General features: G+C 37.1%; 1 protein-coding gene across 8 annotated transcripts in view; it reads right to left on the bottom strand.

Moving 5' to 3' along the window:
* The window catches only part of LOC145268225 (neurobeachin-like), a 607,546-nt gene that overhangs the window by 416,656 nt on the left and 171,429 nt on the right, over window positions 1–19,461 (bottom strand). For all 8 annotated transcript variants that reach the window (XM_080123533.1, XM_080123540.1, XM_080123535.1 and 5 more), the window contains exon 3: window positions 12,243–12,369. In XM_080123533.1, the coding sequence (XP_079979659.1) occupies window positions 12,243–12,369 (127 nt within the window). The remainder of the gene's footprint in view (window positions 1–12,242; window positions 12,370–19,461) is intronic.

The raw sequence follows: 19,461 nt of genomic DNA, 5'->3' as shown, positions 1-19,461 counted from the left end.
GATAACAGACTATGAACATTAAATTAGCATATCTATGTATACTAATTTAATATTTGTAGTATTTTATCACCTTCTATCCTTCTTTTAAATAGGATCTTCATATTGGATAATTTATAATCTGGAAACTGTGACACACGTACATATATATGCTAAAGGTACTACAGTATTAATACATAGATGCTAGGACTTATACTTGAGTTTTTGAATCAAAGATTTGCCCCCCACCCCCAGGTATTACCATTGCCCCTGAAGTGTTAAATGGTCAGAATTTTTTCACTAATGATTATTTTCTTATTTTACAGGTATAACACTGATTTTCTGGCACCCTTGATTTGAGAGCTTTGCCGGATTAACATTTTTTTTTTTAAATTTTTTAAAAAATTATATACCAAAGATTGCTAGAAACGTAACTAGTTCTTTCACCAGCTTGAGGATTTTTCTTCCATTGAAAATAGACCAGTGTTTATATTTAATATTATAGCTGCAACTTGAATTTGCTCACAAAGCCATAACTAGGGTTAAATTCAAGCAAAATAACATGAATGGGTGGGGAAACTATTAATGCCTTGCAGAGGATTATGGCCAAACACGTGTGTGTGTGTGTGTGTGTGTGTGTGTGTGTGTGTGTGTGTGTGTGTGTGTGTGTGTGTGTGTGTCACATGAATGATAGAAAGTAGTGGAAGAAATAACAATACTCACAGCTGACTTGACATAGACATTTTATTTACAAGGAGTCAACACATAAGTTGATACAAACTATTATTATCAGTCTTAGTCCGGTATTATTTGAGTTTGTGTGTCACAACTATGATGGACAGAAGTAATATATCTCCATCTTTATTTACCCAGATTTAAAGTCATCCTTTTGCTGGTCCTTGCTAGCATCTGCCTCATCTCATTCTCTTGTCTCTGCGCGAGAACTCACATAACAGAGGTAAAAATGAGGAAGTAAATTTGCCTAAAACAAAAGGAATCAGGTCATCTTGATCGTAGTTCTATCGTTCTAACAATAAGATATAATCACAAAATAAAGAGAGACTGCCACCAGCAAGTGCAATGTAAATAAACACATTGATTACATGCTGCAAACAGTCATTTGTTGTTCAGTAGGTGCAAGGGAGGGCAATCATCATCTCATTTCAACAAGTTGTTTTTATAAACAGATTCTAGAATTGATTTTTTTTCTTAATATATGGAGTACCAGATCACGTGATCACAGAATAGTTGACTATTGATTGATTTAGTCATGTGGTCACCCATCTAAAAGGGATGTTTTCTCTTTTCTCCCATTTTGGAGTAACCATCGAAGTGGCAACATGTTTACCAAAATTCATTCCTCTTTTCCCCTTTTCAGTTTAAGCATGGAATCAACTACATTTGTTTGTCTGCTGTGCCCATTTTATCCTAGCTAGTTCTGTGACATTTTATAAGACCCTCTGTTTTGTGTATTGTAGCACATCATAGTGGCTGCATCACACTGGAATGAATTGATGCTAGCAAACGATATAGAAGATTCAAAATATTTTGTTGATTAATTTTACTCCACATTTACTGACCGGGTCGATTTCTTCAAACATTTCACTGCTTTATTTTTCCACACGTTTCTGAGGAAGAACATCTCACATGGAAAGTTGAAAGTGGATGTAGGGTTTACTTTGGGTAACCTTCTGACTCTTGGTTCCAGACTATTCTGTTTTTTGGTCCTCACATTTCATGACTGATATTTCAAATATAGAGGGAAAATTGCTGTTTTTCTTAGCCAATTATTGTAGAGGGAAAATTGCTGTTTTCTTAGTCAGGTATTGATTGTTGAGTGTGTGGTTAAATAATCAATTGTTAACTATTCTGCACTTTCCCAAATGGATTATTAACTATTCTGCACTTTCAACTAACAATTTCTGGGGTCAAATTCAACACACTGCTGTCAAAGCTTGCTACTACAAATTCAGCTTAGTCTCTGGAAATCAAGCTTTTAATTCAAACTGGTAGCATATCATTTGCATACCATTTGCATATAAGGTAATGAGAAATCTTGTTACTTCACAAGATCACCAGCATATAAATAAAAGCAGTAGTCATTTTTTTAAGGCGTTTTTTTTTTTGACAGAGTGAGTGATATACAAAGATTTTCAATCTTCTCATAACATACCATTAATCCTTATCCAGTTTTGTAATCATGACAAGTGATGCCTCATCAGTAAAAATATAAAAAAATTTTTTAATGATCACCTGTATGCTAGTTTTGCATACCACTAAGTGACTATTGTAATATCTAGTTCTTGTTCAGAATTCTTCCCTATATTAAAAAAACAAAAACTTTTAACATATATATGATGTACATACCAGTGATGGAACGAAAACGTCATATTCCGAAAATCATAAATGATCAAATAGTTTTCTAAATCTGACCCCCAAGATCGCCATGGGCATGGAATATGTGCCTATATTAAAGATAGCTTTCCATGTGGGAGGGACATCTCCAGGGAAGATCCTAACTTACCTTATATGTGCTTCCGGGTTGCTTTAGCTCACACTACTGCATTTATATTTACTCTCTATCGCCCCCACAACAGCGGAGTTACTATCTTTCAAAGCATATCTGAGAAAATTGACCAAGTCCTTTCTACTTATCCTTCAGCTAACATTCACGTATGTGGAGACTTCAATGTTCACAACGTCGAATGGTTGACCCACTCAAACAAGACCGATGATGAGGGGAGGTTCTGTCATGATTTCTCCATTGCCTATGACCTCACTCAGATTGTTCAGGAACCTACCCGTGTGCCCGATAATGACGGCCAGTATGCGAGCCTACTAGACCTTTTTCTCACAACTTGCCCTGAACTATGTTCAGTTTCTGTTCTGTCGCCTCTTGGATCTTCCGACCACTCTGTTGTATCAATTAAGATAAAAATGAAATGTAATAAGTCCCCAGACGTACCTCTTCATCGTACAGTATATCGATACACTAAGGCTGACTGGGATAGCTTCCGTACATTTATATCTGATCTACCTCTGCATTCCATGTTTAAAAAGGATGTGTCCTCTATAGTATTAGACCTAACTGAATGGTTAATTGTAGGTATTGACCATTTCATACCCTCTAAAAAGTTTCAGCAAAAACCTAACAGCCAGCCATGGTTCTCTCCAGAATGTGCTGCTGCCATTGCGCACAGAAATCACTTTTTCCACTGCTTCAAACGTAATAGATGTATGGAAACTAAAGCCGTTTTCAGGACTGCCAGCAACCATTGTAAGAAAGTAATAAGGAACGCAAGAGAGTTGTATGCTCAATCTGTTAAGTCCAAAGTAGCTGAGCAGCGGCTTGGCTCCCACCAGTTTTGGCAAATAGCAAACAGAATCCTGAACAGAAGCGTGTGCTCCATCCCAACTATTATCAATGGATCTGAGGTAATCTCGTCAGCATCAGACAAAGCCAAACTCTTTGTCAAGAACTTTGCAGCTAATTCTACCCTTTGCGACCAAGACCGCCAACCCCCAATATTTCCTCTTGTATCAGAAAACACGCTATGTGATATACGTATATCTGTACGTGATGTTGCCAAACTAATCAAAAACCTTGATTCCAGTAAAGCAACTGGCCCTGATGGTATTCCAATTATAGTACTCAAAAAACTTCAACCTGAACTAGCGCCCATACTTACAAAACTGTTTAAACGTTGTCTTAAGGAGAATAGTTTCCCATCTCCCTGGAAAATCTCATCAGTATGCCCTGTATTTAAGAATTCAGGTGATCGCTCATCCCCCTCTCAGTACAGGCCAATAAGTCTCCTGTGCGTCATGAGTAAGTTGCTAGAATCTGTATTAAATACAGAAGTAATCAAACATCTCAACAAAAATAACCTTCTTAGTGACACTCAATATGGTTTCCGTTCTGCTAGATCTACAGCAGATGTCCTTACAGTTATATCGCATAGGATTAGCAAATCTCTCGACGGTGGCAATCTTTCTAGGGCAATTGCTCTTGACATATCTAAAGCCTTTGATAGGGTATGGCATAAAGGTTTACTTCATAAGATCGCTAGCTATGGTATAGCTGGAAAAGTCTTCTCAATTATTAAATCATTTCTTTCTGATAGATTCATAAGAGTAGTAGTTGAGGGGCAAAAATCAGAAGCTCACAATATTAATGCCGGTGTCCCTCAGGGATCCATCCTGGGCCCAACTCTTTTCCTGATCTACATTAATGATCTTCCAAATCATATCCTTACATCATTTGTAGACATTTATGCTGACGACACTACCATTTATGGTACCACATCTAAGACAGTAAACGAGCAAGTTCTCTCCAATTCTCTCTCCTCTGATCTTGAGCACGTAGTACAATGGGGAAAGGAGTGGCTGGTTACTTTTAATGCATCTAAAACCAAGCTTCTCTCTTTACATCATCAACATTCTAATCCACATTTGTCATCAATTGAAATGAATGGCTCTCGTCTTCAGGAGGCCTCAAGTTTTGACAAGCTTCTGGGCTTGACCATTACTCCTGATCTTAAATGGAACACGTATATCAAATCTGTTGCCAAGGCCGCTGGAAAAATGGTGGGATCTTTCTATCGATCCAGTAGATATCTCACTGCTGATGCTATTCTCTATCTATATAAGAGCCAGGTACGTCCAAGGATGGAATACTGTTGCCACATCTGGGCAGGAGCTGCTAGAAAGAACTTGTCCTGCCTTGATAGAGTTCAAAATAGACTTCGTAGCCTCGTAGGAGATGTCCTTTTCTCCTCCTTGCAACCTCTATCTCACAGAAGAGATGTTGCGAGTTTGTCTCTGATGTATCGTTATTTTCATGGAAAGTGTTCAACTGAGCTTCAATCTATGGTCCCCCCTCGCCAAACTTTCACAAGAAACACTCGTCTAGCTGTAAACACTATCAATAATTTCCCCCACTCTTTATCTGTGCCTAAACCTAAACGTAGATTCCATGAACAAAGCTTCTTTCTTAGAACTGCACGCCTGTGGAATTGTCTTCCGTTTTCCTGCTTTCCGGCTGACTACAATATGGTTTTGTTCAAGTCTAAAGTAAATAAGTTCTTGATGAGCCGTTCCATATAAGTTATTAAATTTACCAAATTTTCATTACTAATGATTACTAAATTGACCAACTTCTACTGTACACTCTTTAACCCTTATCCTTGAGTGGCCTCTGGGCCTTGATAATGTGGTGATGCCTTTGTAAAAAAAAAAAAAAAAAAAAAAAAAAAAAAAAAATAGTTTTAGTTTTAAGAAGAAAATTAAATTTTACGAGTAAGCAAGAAGGGACTGTTTGGCATCGCCATTTTTTAAGAAACAAAGGGAGATAACTCAACAAAAATTCAAACTTGCAAAATTAGCCTTGTAATGCCTACGATTTCCCATACATAACTTAAAGTCGTTTTACAATGATTTTTTTAAATAAAAAAAAACTACTTGATAAATTTGTGATTTTTTTTTATATATAATATTTTTGTTTCATCACAGGTACATATTATAAAGATTTTTCTGTATTTTTATTTTATAATATAAGGGAATTTCTGGTCAACCACCTAAAATCCCCCTATATAATTTAACACATGATCTTATTCAGTCAATCAGAGCTGTGTAAGGTTTTGTAAGCCATTGTATAAAGTGAAGTGCATTCTGGCCTATGAGAAATGCCAGAGCAGCTCTGTCAGTATTCCTTAGTAGGGATGCCTTAGGCAATTATCCATAAATTAATCCCTTCTGAAAGAGAGAAGGTAAAGTCTAGGAGGGTGGACCTCTTAGAACTCCACAAAATCATACCTCAGCTAGAAAAAAGCAAGGTCATCATCTACTAAAAATGACTAGACTATCAGATTGTCGAGGACATATCTTCAACTGGTATGAAACCTATTCAGGAGTATGTGTGGAGAGCAAACTATCCTTCATAGAGCAGATTTCTTTCCCTTCTACTGAAAAAGTCAGCACAGATACACTTCGTTCCAGTGTCATTGCAAGAGTTGCCAGAACTTTGCTGAATATAGTCTCAAACCTCCTCAAGGATTATTCCTTAGAGTTGACTCCTATAATCATTACTATCACAGAGACAAGGTACATAAGGCCTTTTTCTAAGAATTTCTAATTTGTGGGCCACATTACCACAGAAATGCTTTCCTGCAGACTACAACATCGTCGTCTTCAAAGCTAATGTAAATAAATATTTGTCATAAATCGTCTCCATATGTTTAAATTTTGTCCATCTGAGTCATTGTTTTCAATCCTCGCATAATATTATTCATCGTTCAACTGAGGCTCCACACATCAACACTTATCCTTGTATCTTTTGGCCTTTGTTAGTGGCGACGCATTAGTAGAAAAAATTCTTAGAAAGATGACTGGAAAGGGAAGCACCAATAAAAAAGGTTCCAGTGCTGTCACAGAAGTTGCCAGAACGTTGCTGTATATAGCCTTGAACTGTCTTAGGAATTCCAGCTCCGGATTTTTCCTAAGGTTTCATTTCAAATGCTTTTACTATCAAACAGTATATAATATGATTGGTAAGGTATGTGTGTGTGTGTGTGTGTGTGTGTGTGTGTGTGTGTGTGTGTGTGTGTGTGTGTGTGTGTACACAATGACATATCTAAGCAGGTGAGATTTACGAAAGAATGGATAGATAAATGGTCATCTGTTGTGATGAGACATGTCAAATCTTGTTTTTTCATCCTTTGACAGCTATAAACATAGATATGGCAGATTTTCATTATTTGAGCGTTTGTGTCATGTGACCAATTTGAATGAGATTGGAGACAAAAGATGTTTCTTAGAAAATAAGTTTAGAAAATTAAGATTTGAATGAAGAAGGTCACAAAATAACTGTTGTTCCAACCCTTGGTGTGTACTGTGGACTAATATGTATTATTTATATTTATATAAATATCTATCTTGTCATGCAAAATTCACTGTGTAAAGAAAACTGCCTCACAAAACCATTTCAATTGTTTAGGGGAATTTTGAATAGAAATCTTCCTCTCATTTCCATAAGCGGCCATTTTTTTTTTTCTTTTCTACATTGATTGGGATGTTTTGTTAATCTTTCTTTAATCTTTCTAGTCTTAAAGTATTTTTTCTTATTTCTTTTTAAACAATAATCAAGTATAATTTTATGAGTATTTATGCGAACATTAGCAAAGCATATTTTTTTGACATTTTTGAAAATTAGAATACCTTCGTTCATATAATAAAAACATCAATTTTACATCTATCTCTATTTTGTGATTAACAAAAAAACAAAAGCAAAAAAAAAAAACAGCATTATGTTTAGCTAGTTTAACTCTGCTCTGTATTAAGAGGGAGTCCCTTCACTTTAAGGTACTTCTGCAGTTTACAGACCGTGGTGAAATAATAGCATTATTATTTCAAAACCTTCAGAATAGTTTTGTTAACTATTCTGTACTTTCACCTAACAAATTAATAAATAAAAAATACTGTAAAAATTTAATCTAACTTGAAAATCCTATATTAAAAATTGCATGTTTAATATACTGCAGAAATACCCACTTTTATTTTCTTTTTCTTTTTATACCAAATCACCTTAAGTTTAAATATTATTTTGAAAGTTAAATTTACTTCTTCCAGTATCATATGGCGATTAACTTATTAACTGAAAAAGACTGTAGTTAAGGTTGTTTTAATCTTAATTTATAAAATGTAAATGGTTTCCAAAATCTTTCAATATTTTGATTAAATGAGAATTGAATAAGAATTTTAAAGCCAGTTTATATGACTTTTAAATTTTAAAACATGCAGAGTGTGTATGTAAGCATGAAAAATCCCACCAATACCAAGTTTCTGAGGAAGTGCGTTTGCAGTTTGCTGTCACATATCCAACTAATCATGGCAAATATCCACAAAAAAGGGTTGATACATGCAAGGCAGATAAATCAAACAAATTTATAAATCATTTACACTAGCTATCATGTTTCGAAGTCAAATTACAAAAAAAAAGCTTGATTCTTTGTTAAACTGATAAAACAGTTAACGTATCATTTACACTTAGTAATACTTCTCCACATTAAAAATAGCCCAGAAAGAGTTCAGCTGTAAAATAAGCTAAAAAAAAAAAAAAATAAAAATAAAAAAATATTGCACTTCAGCAATAAATAACACAAAAAGAATTGATTTTCTGTTTAATAAAAGAAATCAAAACTTTTTTCTTTTTTTTTAGTGGAAAAGGTAATATGGCAAAAATCTTCTTCGGGTATCAAGTTTGTTATTGCAAACATCGATGATCATGGCTCTCAATTCAGTCTTTCTAATGAGATCTATCATCGTGTTTCCAGTGACCCTGTTGAGACTGTCAGGAAATTCTTTTCGTTGTCTTCCTCTATTTTTTCCAACAATTTTTCCTAACATCAAGCTGTTTTCCAAGCCGTCCGTCCACATTAGATGGTCAAAGAACTTTAACTGTCTAGCATGAATTGTATTGAATAGTGATTTGCTGTAATCTGCCTTACGCATGACTTTTTCATTTGTCTTCCTTTCTGTCCATGGTAGAATTCTCCTTAAAACCCATATCTCCACTGCTTCCAAATGACTTTCAACCGCCTTTGTTAGTGTCCAATATTCACAACCATCAAGTAGGATTGGCTACATGTACCTCTTCAAGACGTATATGGTAAGAATAACAAAATTTATTCAAACATAAACATCAATTATTTTTCCGATTTGTTAAAACAATCAAAAGTTAAGAGTATGAGATCATCTGCTCCTGCTTGCTCGAGAACCCTAAGTCTATTAACATTTATGCCTGGTGTTTTGCTTAACTTACAGCCACACCTTGATTAACTTTTAATATTTTAAATGGCCTTTAGTGACTCACAAGTATAATAAAAAAAATAAAGCAACCTAAAACAAAGAAAAATACAAACTCTAACACTTTTCATAGATAAAAGTTACAGTGTGTGTGTGTGTGTGTGTGTGTGTGTGTGTGTGCGTGCGTGCGTGCGTGCGTGCGTGCGTGTGTGTGTGTGTGTGTGTGAGTGAGAGAAAAAAAACCATCGACTTCTAAAAGCTAAAGTTCACATCTTTGTTGTTTGTCGAGGCCTCTTTGTCGTTAATTGACATTGACTCATCTTAATTTGTTTCAAGCTACAACCTGCCATCAATCCATTGGAAACTGTCCTCAATCAGTTGCAAACTCAAGACTAGCCATAAATTGTCCCTAACTGTTGTAAACTGATGCAAAACTCACACCCACTCAAAAAGCTGTTCATAAACTTTAAATATATTGACCTCCATGTCCAATCTCAGTTACTGTCAAACCTTGATTAACAATCCTATTTCAGCTTGCCTATGTGTACATTTATGAACTACTCTCACCCCATTGCCTTTCTACTAACTTCACTTCCTATACTTTGCAGGTGGGGGGATATTTATAGTATCAAAGAGTTCAAGATGTCAAGACAATGCCAGTATTCTTGTGTGGATTTGTGTATGAATGAGTTTATGGGACTGTATATAAGCTGTTGCTATGTTTAGCAATCCATGACTATCTTGTATTGTCTATTGAAAAATCCATGGTTTAGTGGGAAAAACTGGATTTAGCTTGTCTATAAAGAGTCGATGTTGTTGTGTTGTGACCGACAGATGTTCGTGTAACAATTCAAGTTTCTAACTGCTGGCTTCGCTTGATTTTTCATGCAGTCAATACTAGCAGGTTCTCAGTTTCCAGATCAATTCTTTTTTCTTAGTTTTCAAAATCCCCCAAAAGTATTTCAATAGAATTGATCAATCAATATTAAATATTTCAACCAATAAAAATCAAATATTTTACAGAGATTGTTTTTATACTGCTGTTGTTGTTTTTGTTGAGACTACAACTGCTGAAAATAAGGTTCTACATTTTCACCTTCAACGTTTTAGTCATTATAATATTTTGTTTACTGTACATTTCATATGCTGGCTTGTGTTAGATGGCTTTTAGAAATTGCTTTCCAAACTAACCTATTTCTAGTTAAGTCTTTATTTATCCCTTTTTCTCTCACGTGTATTTTTATAACTTCCTCACATGTTTTCCTTGACCTTCCCTGATTAACTGAACCTGCTACTTCAACTGTTCAACATCTAGTAACTTAAGAACTTTCATCCACACCATTGATGTCTCCTGTTCTGCATACATTTCCTATACTCCCTAAATTTAACTTTCCTCTGAGGTTATCAGATCTAAGCCTTTATAACATTCTCATATAATTTCTCTCCATGAAATGCAAGTCCTGGATATGACCTTAAACTATATCCGCTGGCAAGGCCCCAGCTTGCGGGCTTTGGGGAGTGTAGAGCCACCCTTTAATTGCCATTGCTCCCAGGTCCATTCTGACCTGGAGTGGTGGTACCTGTTAGGGTTCCAACTATGGGTTAAATAGAAACCAACTTGAAAACAACAAATATATTCTATTAAAAAAATTTTCTTCAAAATCTTTGGATTTGGCATTAAATAACCTGAAAAGGGTTGATATGCCGTAAAACAAAAACAACCAACCAACCACGAAATGCATGTCCTCTATTCTAACTAACTTTAGAGATTTATTTATCCAGTTAAAAAATTTCACTAGTCAAACATTTATCTCACCAAAACTAGAAAGGAGTAGAATGTCATTTGAAACTAAGAAGAATGGGAGTGAATTGGGAGGTTAAAACGAATAATAAACATCACTTTCAATAAAGTGATATTCTAAGAAAGGGTTCCTTGTTTTTTGTCAAAGCTTTGACAACCGACTTGCCCTAAATCTAATCTACTATGTATTGTGTTTGTCATTCATATCTTAGTGTCTTGTTCGTCAGCAATATACACAAAAGGAAGAGAAAATATGTCAGTATAAATCCATTATATATTCTGTGAAAATGTTTGTTCTGCATGCCTGGTTACGGTTTTCTCACAGCCACTGATTAACTTTTACTGATAATCTGTAGACAAAGCAGAATAGCTTAACAGAGATGAAATCATTCCTGTGATGACCAGGTCCCTGTTGATTGCAGTGTAATGCTGGTTGCATTCAATTCTAAGCAGTCCATCCTCCCAGGCTTTTCCTTCTCTCTCTAAGAAGGGCTTAGTTTATTGTTCCATCACGGAATGCCGACGAGACTTCCCAGACACTTTTTCTAGTTAGAGTTCTCCTTCTCCGGTGGGAAGGGGGATGCTGACTTCTAATTTATCTTTTAAATTTTTGGTAAAAGTACATAATAAATAGGGCTATGACAACAGCATATTCTTATCATTGTTTTGACTCTCGAGTATATATACGACACAGTTAGACAACCGAGAACCACATCACTCTATATAAAAGCATACAAGATGTCAACAGATACACACTCGAGAGTCAAAACAATGAAAAGAATATGCTGTTGTCATAGGCCTAATAATAATTAACACTCAATAACTCTTACATTTTTCTCTGAAGTACATAATTTATATAAAACGCATTAGAATGGAGATAAAAATCATTGTTAAAGCAAAGTAGCCACAGCCATGGAATAATCAGAAAATGTACAAAAAAAAGTTAGAAAGTTGTGATTTCTGGAAAATCTACTGTAGTGTAGTAAATAATGGACAATCAAAAATTCACCTGCTAACTATGAGATTGTTTGCATGGCAGCTGAGATGGCTGAACTGTTTGCCCAGCAGTTAGAAAGTGGATAGAGTCTACTTTTAGCAGTCTCATAACTCTTCTTTAATTTTGTCCTTTAGTCCTCACATTCCATGAGTGATGTTTCTGACAAAGAGGGATGAATTGCTGCTTTTGGAGTCAAAGTATCTATATAACATTTATTGCTGACTAATTTTTTACCTTGAAGTATTTTTATAAGCTCCTTATATCAGGTAGTTTGATGAACTGTCTGGAGTAATTTCCATAAAATAAAAACTCTGTAGACTTCATAAGCCACTCCCTCCCAAATTTTCTTTTGAATACAGAATCTGCACCTGATAATCTGATCATCATTCCCTCCCATGTCTGTAATAATTTGTAAGATTTTTTTGAATAGTAAAATTTCATAAAATTCATCTATCTGCATTAAAATTAGGCAAATCCATAATTTTAAGATGGCGAGAGGGCTTTACATGTTTGTGCGTGTTAACTATTCTGTACATTTACCAAATTTACCAAAAAATTACATTGTTGATTAAGATGTTCACATTTTCATTTTTTCTTTTGACGGATTTACAATCAATGTTTTTGAAATAAAATAAAAATGATGATAAAAAAGAAGTGATTGCTCACCTGAAACAACATCATCGGCATCTTCTAACATCCGGAGGGCATGTTCAATAAGACCCACTTCTGTACACGCGTTTAAATTTCTACGACTTTTTTTCAGCATCGCTGTAAACACACTCCATATTTCTGCCTGAAATATCAAGTACATAATAATTTTAAAAAAAAAATTAACATGTATCACTAATGGAGATTTGACATCTGTTAGTTTGAAGTCAAAACTATATCATTATTTCTATTATTGTACTTTCTTATGATAAATTCAAAGGAGGTCTGAAATAATAACTGTTCCGTTGTCATGAAACCATTTTTCCTTTGGGATGGGGTAATGTATATCAACAAGAAATTATTTTCTATAATATAAATCTCACCTGTGTGTGTGTGTGTGTGTGTGTGTGTGTGTGTGTGTGTGAATGTATGTATGTTTATATGTCTTGCTAAAACTTTTGACAGATGCGATCAACACTAACAAAATTGGTATCGTTACAAAGGGTGGTCTCTCGAGTGACAAATATCCACAAATTGGCCAAAAACATGAATTCTTTAACCATCAACTAGGCCGTTTTTTATAAGGAGGGGTCAGTTTTTTGCGTCAACATTTTTGCAAAGTCATCATACACCTTGCAATGACTAAGCTTATTTTGAATGCCTTCGATGTTTTAAGTCGTGGTGGACATGGCGACTAAAACGCTCCCTTTTTTGTCACTTCCTTTTCCTCTTAGTGTTACGGATTTGCGTCTGGCTACTGCAGCTTTTTTTTTGCTTTTTTTTTGGCGCTTGCATAGATAATAGCTGCTATTTTCATTTTTTTGAGGGGGTTGGTTAATTTGTTTTTGTTCCTTTGCACTCACTTGATTGAAACTTTTTTTAGGGCATGGTTGCTCAATACCCTCATCATAAAACTTCTCTATACCCAGACAACGGCGAGTACCCTTGCTAGTATTATTTGAATTCTTCAAACTACAGTTCTCATCTTGAGTCTTATTTTCAAAATGACTCAGTCAATGTAACCTCCAACCTTCTTCAGATATATATGTTCGACAGAAAGATGACTGATTTCAGTAGAAGGATGTCTGGGTTTGACACAGAGTCCCGAATACGACAAAAAGATTTCCAAATACGACAAAAAGATTTCCAAATACGACAAAAAGATTTCCAAATACGACAAAAAGATTCCCAAATACGACAAAAAGATTCCCAAATATGACAAAAAGATTCATGAATTCGACAAAAAGATTCATGAATTCGACAAAAAGATTCCCGAATATGACAAAAAGATTCCCAAATATGACAAAAAGATTCCCAAATATGACAAAAAGATTCCCAAATATGACAAAAAGATTTCCGAATTCGACAAAAAGATTCCCAAATATGACAAAAAGATTCCCAAATACGACAAAAAGATTTCCAAATACGACAAAAAGATTTCCAAATACGACAAAAAGATTTCCAAATACGACAAAAAGATTCCCAAATACAACAAAAAGATTCCCAAATACGACAAAAAGATTCCCGAATATGACAAAAAGATTCCCAAATACGACAAAAAGATTCCCAAATATGACAAAAAGATTCCCAAATACGACAAAAAGATTTCCGAATACGACAAAAAGATTCCCAAATACGACAAAAAGATTTCCGAATACGACAAAAAGATTCCCAAATACGACAAAAAGATTCCCAAATACGACAAAAAGATTCCCAAATACGACAAAAAGATTCCCGAATATGACAAACAGATTCCCAAATATGACAAAAAGATTCCCGAATATGACAAAAAGATTCCCGAATTCGACAAAAAGATTCCCGAATTCAACAGAAAGATTCACGAAAACAAATCAAGCAATATTATTTACCTTCAATGAATGAACTAGTTACATTGAAGCGGAATTGGAATCGCAAAGTGATTCTTACAAACTCTAAAAAGCGAACGACTTTAATTGCTTACTGTTTTTATTTTTCACTTCGTTTGGATATACTTTCTTTATCACACCCAAAAGCAAGTTTTCACGGGAACATGCTAACTCAAAGTTTTTTCAACCAATGAAATTTATTTCAAACACCAAAAGTAACACATGTACGTGAAAGTAATAAGCCAATATGAACTTAGAAACGCTTATAAAACGGTCAACAAGATCAGTTTGGACAGAATTTTCAAGTTAGCCGCACATAGGATAGGATTGCAGAACATTTGCTCAGCAACCCATCCTCGTGCCTTTGGCCAGGGATGGGTGGCAAGGTGCAAAAGACACAAAGAATTATGTAGCAGCTTTCTTCTTTGTGTACAACACACCAGCAACAGTCAAGAAACAAATTGCTACTCAGCCAAAGTAAATCTGAATATAATGGTCGTTAAATCTACTTGGTCTCTCTTCATCTGACATTCCATAATATTAAACAACTTGAGTACCTGCTCAATAAAAATTGTCAGAAACATCATTCCATTTTTCAAACAAATTAATCAAGCAATATTATTTACCTTCAATCAATAAACTAGTTACATCATCATCACCAGTTTCTTCTCGGATATTATTTAATGAAAGTTATTGCGTGGATTTAATTGAAGAGAAAATGACAAAGAACTGCCCTGTAAAGGGACTGAACTCATTACTTTCAACTTATGAGACTTTTATGTTTAATGAATCCTAATACATATTAGGGATCCTGCGTCAGTAGTGATAAAATTAGCTAGTGTGAGTTTTGACAAGAGTCACACTTAGTGCATGATAATCCAAATCGGTAATACAGAATTCCCAGAGTTGAAATGAAAGATATAAAGTAGAGGCGGAGGGGTAGACAAAATAGAGTCTAATGATGATGAATGACGTCACATTTTTCAAGCTAAGGTTTATCAGATCTCTTCCTAGAAGCCGTGTGAAAGACACACTGCCAATAATTAAAATAATCTTAGCAGAATGTTACCTTGATATCTGTCCATTTATTTCACTCAATTCAACAAATTAGAAAGTTAAATTAAGATGCAATTAATTATTATTTGGATAACCCTTCTCTCCCTTCTAAGTCCATTCTCAACAAATAAAACCATTTATGAAAACTCTCAGAAAACGCCTCTTTGTGTATTACCTTGCACATAAAAAGAAGTTTAACATATAGCAACCACTAGACGAAATGTTGACAATGAAAAGAAGTGACTATGATGAGAAGTGTTGGTGTCAGACAATCAGATATATACACCTGCATATATGTACAATGATGCTTATTTTTATTATTGAAAATGTTACAATCCCTTTCTCTATTTCCCTCCTGGCTTTATTTTCCCTTCGTTATCACCTGTTGCATCATGTTCAGTAGTGATTGGACAGATGAAAAGACATGTGATCATAACGGTTATTGATTCTTTTTCTTTGTATTAGTCCTGAGCTACAGCAACAGGGTCTGTAATAATTGATTTTCTTTTCCACTTGCCATGATTGCAATCTTGCTCCGAGTGAAGGCTAGTTTTATGGAGATCATTTGGCTAGGCCTACCTCTTAGTTGCTTCCTGGCAACATAAAATTTAAAAGCAAGTTTCTGAACAGTGCTGCCTTTATCAACCCTAAGCACATGGCTGAACAATCTGAGCTGTCATTCCCTCATCTTGCTCTTGATTGGTTAAAACTACTTTTCTTTTAAATCTAATAATTATACAGAATTATTTTGTATTACTAGTTGTGATATCCCGACGAAGAGAGGTTCATAAAATACAAGGATCATTTTTTGAGGTTCAATAAATGCAAGAGTGCAAAAAGTACTTTAAATGAAAACATTGATTAGGTTTAGACAATAGAAGTTATAGGTTTAGGATTATGGTTCTAAATAAGTTATTTTAAGCTAAAAGGAAAAAGGGGTGAAAGAGAGAGAGGGATGGTAAAAAGGAGAGAGATAAGGAGGGAGAAAAAAAGTGGAGAGAAGGGGAGAGAAAAGAGGAGAGAGAGAGGGAGGGAAAACATGAGAGAGAGAAAATATGAGAGTGAGAAAATATGAGAGAGAAAAGAAGGAGAATGAAAAGTGGACAGAGTGAGGGAGAGAGAGATGGAGAAAACAGAAGAGAGAGGGAGAGAGACGGACGATAAAGGTGGAAAGAGTGGGGAAGAGACAACGACAAAGGTGAAGAAAAGAGGGGGAGAGATAACGACAAAGGTGCAGAGAGAGGGGGAGAGACAACGACAAAGGTGAAGAGAGAGGGGGAGAGACAACGACAAAGGTGAAGAAAGAGAGGGGGAGAGACAATGACAAAGGTGAAGAGAGAGGGGAGAGACAACGACAAAGGTGAAGAGAGAGGGGGAGAGACAACGACAAAGGTGAAGAGAGAGGGGGAGAGACAACGACAAAGGTGAAGAGAGAGGGGGAGAGACAACAACAAAGGTGAAGAGAGAGGGGGAGAGACAACAACAAAGGTTGTTGCAATATTTTGGTGTTTTAATGGGGTATGATTCCACACAGTCGGACGATTCTATTTATAAACGATGCTGCTAAGAACTGACGAATCAAATTAATTCACGTTCTGCTACCAACCAATCAGAAACCAGAATTGCTTCATAAATATTAAACCCTTTCTGGAGCAATTTCACATGTTCTTTTCCCGGGTTTCGACACGTTAAGAATATTTTGTTCTGTGGAACTGTCTTCTACAAACAAGTCATCTCCCAGGACTTGTGTGTAACAGCGAACAAGCTGAAACTGTTCTGAAAGTCAAAATGGCTTACACTTCTAAAAAGGTGGAGAGAGAGGGAGAGTGACAACGACAAAGGTGAAGAGAGAGGGAGAGAGACAACGAGAAAAGTTGAGAGTGAGGGAGAGAGACAACGAGAAAAGTTGAGAGTGAGGGAGAGAGACAACGAGAAAAGTTGAGAGTGAGGGAGAGAGACAACGAGAAAAGTTGAGAGTGAGGGAGAGAGACAACGAGAAAAGTTGAGAGTGAGGGAGAGAGACAACGAGAAAAGTTGAGAGTGAGGGAGAGAGACAACGAGAAAAGTTGAGAGTGAGGGAGAGAGACGAGAAAAGTTGAGAGTGAGGGAGAGAGACGAGAAAAGTTGAGAGTGAGGGAGAGAGACAACGAGAAAAGTTGAGAGTGAGGGAGAGAGACAACGAGAAAAGTTGAGAGTGAGGGAGAGAGACAACGAGAAAAGTTGAGAGTGAGGGAGAGAGACAACGAGAAAAGTTGAGAGTGAGGGAGAGAGACAACGAGAAAAGTTGAGAGTGAGGGAGAGAGACAACGAGAAAAGTTGAGAGTGAGGGAGAGAGACAACGAGAAAAATTGAGAGGGAGAGAGACAATGAGAAAAATTGAGAGGGAGAGAGACAACGAGAAAAATTGAGAGGGAGAGAGACAACGAGAAAAATTGAGAGGGAGAGAGGGAGAGAGACAATGAGAAAGGTAGAGAGAGAGAGGGAGAGAGACAACGAGAAAGGTAGAGAGAGAGAGGGAGAGAGACAACGAGAAAGGTAGAGAGAGAGGGAGAGAGAGACAACGAGAAAGGTAGAGAGAGAGGGAGAGAGAGAACGAGAAAGGTAGAGAGAGAGAGGGAGAGAGACAACGAGAAAGGTAGAGAGAGAGAGGGAGAGAGACAACGAGATAGGTAGAGAGAGAGAGAGAGAGAGAGAGAGAGAGCGAGAGAGACAACGAGAAAGGTAGAGAGAGAGAGGGAGAGAGACAACGAGAAAGGTAGAGAGAGAGAGGAAGAGAGACAACGAGAAAGGTAGAGAGAGAGAGGAAGAGAGACAACGAGAAAGGTAGAGAGAGAGAGGAAGAGAGACAACGAGAAAGGTAGAGAGAGAGGGAGAGAGACAACGAGAAAGGTAGAGAGAGAGAGGGAGCGAGACAAGAAAGGTAGAGAGACAGAGAGGGAGAGAGACAACGAGAAAGGTAGAGAGAGAGAGGGAGAGAGACAACAAGAAAGGTAGAGAGAGAGATAGGGAGAGAGACAACGAGAAAGGTAGATAGAGAGAGGGAGAGAGATAACGAGAAAGGTAGAGAGAGAGAGGGAGAGAGACAACGAGAAAGGTAGAGAGAGAGAGGGAGAAAGACAACGAGAAAGGTAGAGAGAGAGAGGGAGAGAGACAACGAGAAAGGTAGAGAGAGAGAGGGAGAGAGACAACGAGAAAGGTAGAGAGAGAGAGGGAGAGAGACAACGAGAAAGGTAAAGAGAGAGAGGGAGAGAGACAACGAGAAAGGTAGAGAGAGAGAGGGAGAGAGACAACGAGAAAGGTAGAGAGAGAGAGGGAGAGAGACCTCGAGAAAGGTAGAGAGAGAGAGGGAGAGAGACCCCGAGACTGGTAGAGAGAGAGAGGGAGAGAGACAACGAGAGAGAGGGAGAGAGACAACGAGAGAGAGGGAGAGAGACAACGAGAGAGAGGGAGAGAGACAACGAGAGAGAGGGAGAGAGAAAACGAGAAAAGTTGGAGTGAGAAGGAGAGAGACAACGAGAAAGGTGGAGAGAGAGGGAGAGAGACAACGAGAAAGGTGGAGAGAGAGGGAGAGAGACAATGAGAAAGGTGGAGAGAGAGGGAGAGAGACAACGAGAAAGGTGGAGAGAGAGGGAGAGAGACAACGAGAAAGGTGGAGAGAGAGGGAGAGAGACAACGAGAAAGGTGGAGAGAGAGGGAGAGAGACAACGAGAAAGGTGGAGAGAGAGGGAGAGAGACAACGAGAAAGGTGGAGAGAGAGGGAGAGAGACAACGAGAAAGGTGGAGAGAGAGGGAGAGAGACAACGAGAAAGGTGGAGAGAGAGGGAGAGAGACAACGAGAAAGGTGGAGAGAGAGGGAGAGAGACAACGAGAAAGGTGGAGAGAGAGGGAGAGAGACAACGAGAAAGGTGGAGAGAGAGGGAGAGAGACAACGAGAAAGGTGGAGAGAGAGGGAGAGAGACAACGAGAAAGGTGGAGAGAGAGGGAGAGAGACAACGAGAAAGGTGGAGAGAGAGGGAGAGAGACAACGAGAAAGGTGGAGAGAGAGAGGGAGAGAGACAACGAGAAAGGTGGAGAGAGAGAGGGAGAGAGACAACGAGAAAGGTGGAGAGAGGGAGAGAGACAACGAGAAAGGTGGAGAGAGAGGGAGAGAGACAACGAGAAAGGTGGAGAGAGAGGGAGAGAGACAACGAGAAAGGTAGAGAGAGAGGGAGAGAGACAACGAGAAAGGTAGAGAGAGAGAGGGAGAGAGACAACGAGAAAGGTAGAGAGAGAGAGAGAGAGAGAGAGAGCGAGAGAGACAACGAGAAAGGTAGAGA

This window comes from Euprymna scolopes, chromosome 43, assembly GCF_053919585.1.
Source record: "Euprymna scolopes isolate OS-2025 chromosome 43, ASM5391958v1, whole genome shotgun sequence".
NCBI lineage: Eukaryota > Metazoa > Mollusca > Cephalopoda > Sepiida > Sepiolidae > Euprymna > Euprymna scolopes.
Note: the sequence above shows the minus strand (reverse complement) of the source record. Positions and strands in the feature narration are given on the sequence as shown.